The following is an 11,182-nucleotide window of genomic DNA, read 5'->3' on the forward strand; positions in this document are numbered from 1 at the left end:
AATACTTGGTGCAAAAATTCATTCAAATCGGATAAGAATTGTGTCCTCTAGAGGCTCAAGAAGTCAAGACCCAAGATCGGTTTATATGGCAGCTATATCAGGTTATGGACCGATTTAAACCATACTTGGCACAGTTGTTGGATATAATAGCAAAACACGTCGTGCAAAATTTCATTCCAATCGGATAAGAATTGCGCACTCTAGAGGCTCAAGAAGTCAAGACCCAAGATCGGTTTATATGACAGCTATATCAGGTTATGGACCGATTTGAACCATACTTGGCACAGTTGTTGGATATAATAACAAAACACGCCGTACTAAATTTTATTCGAATCGGATAAGAATTGCGCACGCTAGAGGCTCAAGAAGTCAAGACCCAAGATCGGTTTATATGGCAGCTATATCAGGTTATGGACCGATTTGAACTATACTTGGCGCAGTTGTTGGATATCATAACAAAACACGTCGTGCAAAATTTTATTCCAATCGGATAAGAATTGCGCACTCTAGAGGCTCAAGAAGTCAAGACCCAAGATCGGTTTATATGGCAGCTATATCAGGTTATGGACCGATTTGAACCATATTTGGCACAGTTGTTGGATATCATAACAAAACCCGTCGTGCGAAATTCCATTTCAATCGGATAAGAATTGCGCCCTCTAGAGGCTCAAGAAGTCAAGACCCAAGATCGGTTTATATGGCAGCTATATCAGGTTATGGACCGATTTGAACTATACTTGGCACAGTTGTTGGATATCATAACAAAACACGTCGTGCAAAATTTCATTTCAATCGGATAAGAATTGCGCACTCTAGAGGCTCAAGAAGTCAAGACCCCAGATCGGTTTATATGGCAGCTATATCAAAACATGGACCGATATGGCCCATTTACAATACCAACCGACCTACACTAATAAGAAGTATTTGTGCAAAATTTCAAGCGGCTAGCTTTATTCCTTCGGAAGTTAGCGTGCTTTCGACAGACAGACGGACGGACGGACGGACGGACGGACAGACGGACGGACATGGCTAGATCGACATAAAATGTCACGACGATCAAGAATATATATACTTTATGGGGTCTCAGACGAATATTTCGAGTAGTTACAAACAGAATGACGAAATTAGTATACCCCCCATCTTATGGTGGAGGGTATAAAAAAACAAGTAAAAGCGTGCTAAGTTCGGCCGGGCCGAATCTTATATACCCTCCACCATGGAGCGCATTTGTCGAGTTCTTTTCCCCACATCTCTTCTTAGGCAAAAAGTGATATAAGAAAAGATTTGCTCTGCTATTAGAGCGATATAAAGATATGATCCGGTTTAGACCACAATTAAATTATATGTTGGAGACCTGTGTAGAATGTCAGCCAATTCGAGTAAGAATTGCGCCCTTTGGGGGCTCAAGAAGTAAAATAGAGAGATCGATTTATATGGGAGCTGTATCGGGCTATAAACAGATACATACCATAATAAACACGTATGTTGATGGTCAAGAGAGGATCCATCGTACAAAATTTCAGCCAAAACGGATAATAATTGCGACTTCTAGAGGCTCAAGAAGTCAAGATCCCAGATCGGTTTATATGGCAGCTATATCCGGTTATGCACCGATTTAAACCTTATTTGACACAGTTGTTGAAAGAAAAAATAAAAAACTTAATGCAAAATTTCAGCCAAATCAGATAGGAATTGCGCCCTCTAGAAGCTCAAGAAGTCAAGTCCCCAGATCTATATCAGTTTACGAACCGATTTGAACCATACTTGGCACACTTGTTGGATATCATAAAAAAACATGTCGTGCAAAATTTCATCCCAATCGGATAAGAATTGCGCACTCTAGAGGCTCAAGAAGTCAAGACCCAAGATCGGTTTATGTGGCAGCTTTATCAGATTATAAACCGATTTGAAGCATACTTGGCACAGTTGTTGGATATCATAACAAAACACGTTGTGCAAAATTTCATTCTGATCGGATAAGAATTGCGCACTCTAGAGGCTCAAGAAGTCAAGACCCAAGATCGGTTTATATGGCAGCTATATCAAAACATGGACCGATATGGCCTATTTACAATACCAACCGACCTACACTAATAGGAAGTATTTGTGCAAAATTTCAAGCGGCTAGCTTTACTCCTTCGGAAGTTAGCGTGCTTTCGACAGACAGACGGACGGACGGACGGACGGACGGACGGACGGACGGACGGACGGATAGACGGACGGACATGGCTAAATCGACATAAAATTTCACGACGATCAAGAATATATATACTTTATGGGGTCTAAGACGAATATTTCGAGTAGTTACAATCAGAATGACGAAATTAGTATACCCCCCATCTTATGGTGGAGGGTATAAAAATATTTGTTTATTATTTCAACTACAAATTCATATCTGAATAAATGCTAAAAGTTAACGTTTGATTATGCAAGACTCGCCTCAAAAGCTATCAACTCAAGTGAAGTTATTTTTGGTCCAACGAGACCCTTTGTCAATATTTAAGGCAGTCGCCGAATCATACTAATATCTAAATTCATTTAGTCAATACTGCAAGGAAGAAAAACATGTTATTGGTAAAAATATCGCTATGAGGTTCAAAAGGATAGGTCACTTGAATTTACATCATAGTCATGAATAACAAACCCTGGCAGGTTTTCAACTTTGGCTTAATAGTATTTTTCAAAGATTAATAAAACAAGTAAAAGCGTGCTAAGTTCGGCCGCGCCGAATCTTGGGAACCCACCACAATAGATTCTGCAAAAAATTTATGTAAAACTAGTTATACACCGAATTGCACCGTACTTGGCGCAGTCGTTGAGAGTCATAACAGAACACTATATGCAACATTTCAGCCAAATCGGACGAAAATTGTGGCTTTCAGGGGCTTAAAAAATCAAATCGAGCGATTGGTTTATAAAAGGGCTCTATCAGGTTATAGACCAATTTCAGCTGTACTTGGTACAGTTGTTGCGAGTTATAACAAAACACTCCATGCAAAATTTCAGAAAAATCGGACAAAAATTATGGCTTCCATCGGTTTAAGAAGTCAAAGCGGGAGATCGGTTTATATGGGGGCTATTTCAGGTTATAGACAAATTTCAGCTGTAATTGATACAATTGTTGGAAGTCATAATAGAACAATCTATGCAAAATTTTAGACAAATTGGACAAAATTTGTCTAAAATTTTGAGCTTCCGTGGGCTCAAGAAGTCAAGTCGGGAGATCGGTTAATATGGGGGCTAAATCAGGTAGACCGATTTCAGCTGTAATTGAAACAATTGTTGGAAGTCATAACAGAACAATATGTGCAAAATTTGAGCCAAATCGGACAAAACTTGTGGATTCCAGGGACTCAAGAAGTCAAATCGGGAGATCGGTTTACATGGGTTCGAAATCTGAACCGATATGGCCCATTTTCAATCCTCATTGACCTACATTAATATAAACTATCTGTGCAAAACTTTAAGCGGCTAGCTCTACGCATTCGACCTCTATCGTGATTTCGACAGACGGACGGACGGACTAACGGACATGGCTAAATCGACTCAGAACGTCGAGACGATCAAGAATATATATACTTAAAAATGCTTGTCAAGTAATGTCCATGTTGGAATTATTGTTTAAGCTCTGAAGGCGAATATTAGGTTCATGCGGCTGGATCTAAAGATTTTGCATGCTAAGGTCTAAACATTTGCTTAGAATTTCTGGATATCTTGGTAGCAGGGAAAGAAGTTATTGGAATGAAGCTCGATTCCACATACGAATAGTGTGGTAAAAAAACAAGATTTATCTTTAGTGCCTCATACAGTCACTGGTTAAGCGAATTCAAACTAGTTTCGCATTTATGACAAGCAACCTTCACTTAAGAACGATATGACTGATGTCTGAGGAATACACACCATATAACTATCAATCGCTGTGCGACATCCGAAAATACTCCTAGGAAACAATATTGTTGGATATCCTCCATATCAACACCATCGCTCTCATTAGGCCATGATCCATTAACTACGAAAACTATCTTGAAAGCATAGCCCATATATGTTAGTTAAATTTTATCTATGCTCTGATGTTAACAGTATAGTTATTGCAAAGATCAGTTCAAATACATGCTTTCACCAACGGAAATCAAGTCGATATTGATGATCGCAATCCGTCCACGAATCTTCTCATCGTTCGAACAGCTTTACGAGCGGTCGAACGGGTAAAGCTAGCCACATTTGCACATATATATAATATTGATTTAGGTTGGCTGGCAAATGGACCGATCTCCCGATTAGACTTCTTGAGCCCCTGGAAGCCCCAATTTTTCTCCGATTTGAAATTTTGAAATTTTGCATGCGTTGTTCTGTTGTGACTTCCAACAACTGTGCCGAATACGGTCCAAATCAGTCTATAACAAAATATAGCTTCCATATAAACCGGTGTCTCGAGCATCCTTGTTCTGTTTCTAGAAGCTCTAATATTTGCTGGTTGGATAGAAGTTTTGTATGGAGAACAACATTATGCCATTCAACTATATTTATTTTGTATACATCTTTATCAGAATCCATGGTGGTGGGTTCCCAAGATTTGATCCAGTCAAATTTAGCACGCTTTGAAAAAAATCGGATCAGATTTAGATACAGCTCCCATATATATCTTTCATCCGATATGGTCTTTTGAGGCTGTAGAAGCCGCAGTTTTGGTCCGATCTTTACAAAATTAAGCATGAGTTATATTATTTGACATCCCAAAACGAGTATGTGTGACAAATTGCATCAAAATCGGTCCAGTTTTATATGTAGCATTTATAATCCGATTTAACTGAAATTTGACACAGTGACTTATGTTAGGCTTTTCGACATCCATGTTGTATATGGTTCAGATCGATTTATTTTTAGATGTAGCTACTAAAAAGACCAATATTTTGTTATATACTATTGTACAATGACTTGTACTATTAGCATTTAGTCCAAATCGGATCATATTTCGATATAACTGCTAAAGAACATAAGGTATGCAATTTTCACCGGATTTTGATGGAATGTGGTTTACGTATAGACCGAGGTGGTGGGTATCCAAAGTTCGGCCCGGCCGAACTTAACGCCTTTTTACTTGTTTTAATTCAATTGAAAAATTCGTTACTGAGCAGTAATGGTTATCGACATGTTTCATCACTGCGAGAGTGATGTTGGTAGATAACATTAATGCAAGCACAGATGTCAGATGCGGTAAATAGCTACTGGGTGAATGTAGTCCTTGGAGAACGACCGCCTCCCGTTGCACCTGAAGAACCTGTTTAATTGCCCAGCCAGACCCACTCGACTCAGACCCAGATCCCTCTGGATGTACCTCGTCTTAGTCGCAGAGTTCCTGGATCTAGACACTCAACAGAATCAAACAGACGAAAGATAGAACACAACAACAATAACAAATACTTAACGACTTTTAACACATGCGCCAAATTTTTTCCAAACTGGTCCACAACTGATATATGTAGCTCCCATATAATCCGATCTCCCAATTATACATCTTTTTACCGATTTCGCTGAAATTTTGCATGACGACTTTTGATTTAGCTTTTAATATATGTCACAACTATATTTTCAACAACCTGGAAAAAAGAAAGGCGTTTAACTTATCTCCTGAGGTGGAAACGGAGAAATTTTCGAAAGTTGCTAAGATGAGTAATGAGCAACAAAAAGTATCGGAGTTGAGCGTTGCAAATCTCAAAGCAATTATAAAGGAGTGCAATGAAGAAGTATTGGGAAGTATTGCGAAACTCTCAGAAGATGTCAAAGAGCTAAAATCGCAAAACGAAGCGTTAGTCCATGAGATGGAACTTTTGAAGGAGGAAAACAATCTATTGAAAAGGCGATTAAACGACTTGGAATCCCAAATTAAAGGCAAAAATTTGGTGTTTAGAGGAATTGCAGCTGGGCAAGCGAACAAAATTGAAATCCAAAAACTATGTTCTACTGTGTTACAGGTAGAAAAGACCGTTAAATCGGTGAAAACTCTATACCAAAAGGAGAGAATGACCGCAGTCTTGGTGGAATTTGAATCGGAAAACGATGTTGAGGATGTTATAAGCAAAACCAGGAATCTGAGGGGCACAAATATATATGTAGAACGTGATTTGAACGCAGAAAGAAGAAGAGACAAAATAATTATGCTGCAGCTAAGAAAACAGTTAATGGAGTTTAGCAAGGCACATCAAATTAAAATTCGAGATGACAAGCTAAGAGTTGGAAGTAAATGGTTCAAGTGGAACAAAGATCGGAAATTGGTATGTGGTACTATTGATGCAATCACTGTTATGAAGGAATTATTTGGAGATAATTTTAATTTAAACATTAAATATAATATATTAAAAAAGAATTGGGAGTCAAAAAACTAGAAAAAACAGTAAAATCTAATAATTTAATGAGGGGTGTAGTAGAAGAGGAAAATGATCTTATATCTGGCATATTTAGAATCCTTTCATACAATATAAACGGTCTCAATAATAAATGTTTATATCCCGAATTTTTCTCATATATTGGGAGTTTTGAAATGTTTGCTTTACTTGAAACACATATCATGGAAAATCAGACAGAAAGATGGTCAAAATATTTTAATGATTTCGATCTATTCTGGCAGGCAGCAAAACGGGTAAATCATTATGGTAGAGCAAGTGGTGGAATTCTTTGTGGTATAAAGAAAAATTTATTAAAGAGAGGAGTCAAACATGAATACATGACGGAAAATGGTTTCATCGTAGTGAAAATTGAATCACTGCACATGAAGTTTACATATATACCAATATATATTAGAGGAGAGAACTGGAATACTGAGTTTGGATTATTGAAAGATACTTTTCTAGGAATCGAAGAGACAAGTATAATTATAGCAGGGGACACAAATGCTAGAATTGGTATGCAGCAACAACAGCTTCAAGACGCTTTGGCGACAGAATTTTCGGCGGGTTTGGAGACAAGGAGATCTAAGGATCCAATTTTGAATTCAAAAGGCAAAAGATTTCTAGAATTTTGTGACGATAATGGACTCATTGTACTGAATGGAAGAACACTTGGGGATGAGGATGGAAATTTTACTTATATCAGTACAATTGGATCTTCTGTTAATGACATTGCTTCGGTATCACTGGATATACTTAAGAACATACACAAATTCGGCATTGAGGAAAAAATATGGTCTGATCACTTACCACTGTATATTGAAATGAATGTTAAACAAAACCAAAAAACAATAAAACCATTGAGCCTTTTGCCAAAGTTGAAATGGAAGGACCACGAAAAAGACCGATATCAAGGAAATTTGAATAGATGTTTGTTGGATGCTGGAAGAAGTATAAACAATTTAACCGATCTTGTAAATATAGTAAAAAATTCAGTCCCAGCTCCAAAAAAACAGTACATTTTAAAATACAAAAGCAAGTGGTTTAATTATGAGTGTGAGAAGGCAAGAAGTAGATCCTTTGAATGTCTCAAAAACTTTAGAAGAACAGATACACTGGAGGATAGGAGAATATATTTGAATGCTGTAAAATCATATAAAGACATCTGCAATCGGAGTAAAATTGAATTTATCAAAGATCTGGAACAAAAACTAAGCCGAGCATCTGATCCCAAGGAATGGTGGAAGATTGCTAGACAAATAAGAGGTCAAAACTTTAAAATAAGTACAAGCATATCATCAGACGATTTCAAAACATATTTTAGCGCTCTTTTAAACCAACCACTTACTGCAAATGATATTCAGTACGCTATATTTCATCAGACCGATCAAGATTTGGACCGAGATATTGATGTAGCGGAAATACGCAGCATCTTAAAAAACACGAAATATAACAAAGCCCCAGGTATAGATAGAGTGCCGTACGAATTCTACAAGAATGCATCAAACGAGTTTTTAGAAGAAATGGCAAGAATATATAATAAAGTGTTTAACACTGGGCAAGTAGATGATATTCTAAACGAAACGGTCATATTCCCAATACACAAGAAGGGAAATACTGAGACACCAGGCAACTACAGGGGAATATCGTTTATGAACACTATGGCAAAGGTACTGATGGGAGTCTTAAATGCAAGAATTTCGAAATGGTCTATAAAAAACAATGTACTGAACGAGTATCAAGCTGGATTCAGAGCAGGCTATTCAACAGTGGACAATATATTCAATCTGTCGTCTATAGTCCAGCTGAAATTGGCAGAGAAGAAAAAGGTGTATGCCTTTTTTGTTGATTTTTCCGCGGCTTTTGATAGGGTATCAAGAAACCTTTTGATATATAAATTGCATACTGCAGGAATGTCCACCAAAATGGTGAATATGATACAAATTTTATACCAGAATACAAAATCTGTTGTGTGGACTGGAAACGATCTATCAGAATACTTCATTACGTATTCAGGAGTGAGGCAAGGATGTCTTTTATCACCTCAACTTTTCACTCTTTATTTGAATGATCTCCATGACTGGCTGGAAGGGGGTCTAATGTTGGAGGACCTCAATATTAGAGTGTTATTATATGCAGACGATATAGTAATACTAGCGGAAGAGAGAGTTGTTTTGCAAAATATGATACTTAAGCTCGAGGAGTATTGTATACAATGGAATCTTTTGATAAATCTGGAGAAATCGAAAATAATGGTGTTTAGAAACGGAGGTCGATTACCTGCAAACAATAAATGGTCATACCGCAATCAAGACATCGAAATTGTAAATGAATATTCTTACTTGGGAGTCATACTAACACCGACGATGTCATTTACAAAACATGTTGAAAAAAGGAATAAGTTATCCAAAACTTGCATTAATTCAACGTGGAAATCACTGATAAACAGACCACAGGTTAACCTTTTATCAAAGTGGAGAATTTTTAAGAGTGTATGCAGATCCACTCAGGCGTATGCTGCCCAGATATGGGGCTACTCCTGGTTTGAAGAGGTGGACAAGCTTCAAAGGTATTTTCTTAAAAGGGCTCTTAAAATCCCTGATTTTATACCGAACTATATTCTGTCGTTGGAGACCGATACTGTTGACAATCACTTCTACACGCTACAAATGCATATGAATTATATTTCTAAGGCGTTGTATCAATATGGAAACGAAAGACTGCCACATAAACTAGCATTGAAGGTATGGAATAGAAGAATTTTTTGGGCAGAGGCGTTAATGAGCAGGATGAGCGAGGCAAATATCTCGACTGATAATTTGACGAGAAATGCTCAAGAATGGAATTTAAAAACTCTTGCGTTGATGCAAGAACTCAAGTCACAAAGTTATTCGGAAAAAATTGATCGTGCTCTAACAAGCGAAACCCGTTACTACAGATTTCTAAATTACACTGTAGGCATAAATTATATGAAAGATTTCTATAAGCTGGATAAAATCTCTATCTTAATGAGGACCAGAGCCGATATACTGCCATTAAATGCCAACTCTTTTAACCGAGCGGTTAGTCCGCAATGTACCTTATGTAACACAGAGCAAAATGAAACTATACAACATTTCATTGCAAAATGCCCAATTATGAGAGAACTAAGGATTAGATATTTAGGAAAGAGTCAATTAGAGGAAGGAGAGCTAATTAGCTTATTAAATGGTGAAGGAAATAATAACTGGGAAAATTTGTATAATTATGTTCGTACTGCATTAAATTACAGAAAATGTATAATTCATGAAATGTTCTGAAATTATATTAATTTTATAAATATTAAGCAAATGCATATTATTTCTTTACTATAAAATATTTAGCAGACGAAACGCAATTGTTAACTGGTGTGACAGACAACTTTTAGTTATTGTCACATAGTCAATAAGGTATTCTTATAACCAGTTTAAATTTTTATATAATATTTGTTGGAGAAATTACCCATACTTTAATTATAAGAATTTTGTATTGTTATTGTGCGGGTGTAAAATAATAATATTCAAAAAATAATATACAAAAAATACATTAAACCAAAACTACTACTACTATATGTCACAACTATGGCCCAAATCGGTCTTAAACTCGATATAACTCCCATATACACCGATCTCCTGATTTGACTTCTTGAGCCATAGAGCGTAGTTAGTATCGGATTTTGCTGAAGTTTTGAATGTGGTGTTTTGTTACGATCCAAATCGGATTATACACTTATAATGCTTCCATATAAACCGATCACGAATTTGACTTCTTGAAACTGCAATTTTTAACCGATTTGGCTGAAATTTCCACGGCGACTTCTATTATGACTTCTAACATATGTGCCAATTATGGTCCAAATCGGTTTAAAACACGAAATAGCTCTCTTAAAATTCGTCTTAATTAACCGGAGATAACTTGTTGTTAACAAATCTGATTTTCTCGTACACTTTTAAGGTATTGGGTTGCCTAAAAAGTAATTGCGGATTTTTTAAAAGAAAGTAAATGCATTTTTAATAACACTTTGAATGAACTTTAATCAAATATATAATTGCCATTTTGTTTGATAACCTTTTGTCATCTTCCTGGCAAATTTAGTATTCCACGCTCATAGAACTTCTGGCCTTTATCTGCAAAAAACTGAACCAAGTGCGATTTTATAGCCTCATCATTGCCGAAAGTTTTACCATTTAAGGAGTTCTGCAAAGATCGAAATAAATGGTAGTCTGATGGTGCAAGGTCAGGGCTATATGGTGGATGCATCAAAAGTTCCCAGCCAAGCTCACTCAGTTTTTGGCGAATGACCATAGATGTGTGCGGTCTAGCGTTGTCCTGGTGGAATATGACACCTTTACGATTGACCAATTCTGGTCGCTTCTCCTTTATGGCTGTATTCAATTTGTCCAATTGTTGACAGTAAACATCCGAATTAATCGTTTGGTTCCTTGGAAGCAGCTCAAAATATACCACACCCTTCCAATCCCACCAAACAGACAGCATAACCTTCTTTTGGTGGATATCAGCCTTTGAAGTGCTTTGAGCTGGTTAACCATGCTTGGACCATGATCGTTTTTGACTAACGTTATTGTAAACAATCCATTTTTCATCTCCAGTTATGATTCGTTTTAAAAACAGATCGAATTCATTGCGTTTAAGGTGCATATCACAAGCGTTCTAAAGCAAGCTAGAAGTAACAGCTGATAACTGACAGAAGAAAGAATGCAACTACAGAGTCACAAGCCGTTGAAAAAATTTGTCAACGCCAACTATATTACTACTATATT

The 11,182-nt window shown here is 36.9% G+C and overlaps 1 protein-coding gene across 1 annotated transcript; it reads left to right on the forward strand.

Annotated features, from left to right (window-relative positions):
• Positions 1–5,666: 5,666 nt before the first annotated feature.
• On the forward strand, positions 5,667–8,280 carry LOC131996965 (uncharacterized). The gene is made up of 3 exons (XM_059367174.1): positions 5,667–6,237; positions 6,849–8,212; positions 8,254–8,280. The coding sequence occupies exons 1-3, from the start codon at positions 5,667–5,669 to the stop codon at positions 8,278–8,280; spliced, it is 1,962 nt and encodes a 653-aa protein (XP_059223157.1).
• The last annotated feature ends 2,902 nt before the right edge of the window (positions 8,281–11,182 follow it).

The sequence above is a fragment of the Stomoxys calcitrans genome, chromosome 4, assembly GCF_963082655.1.
Source record: "Stomoxys calcitrans chromosome 4, idStoCalc2.1, whole genome shotgun sequence".
NCBI classification, from domain to species: domain Eukaryota; kingdom Metazoa; phylum Arthropoda; class Insecta; order Diptera; family Muscidae; genus Stomoxys; species Stomoxys calcitrans.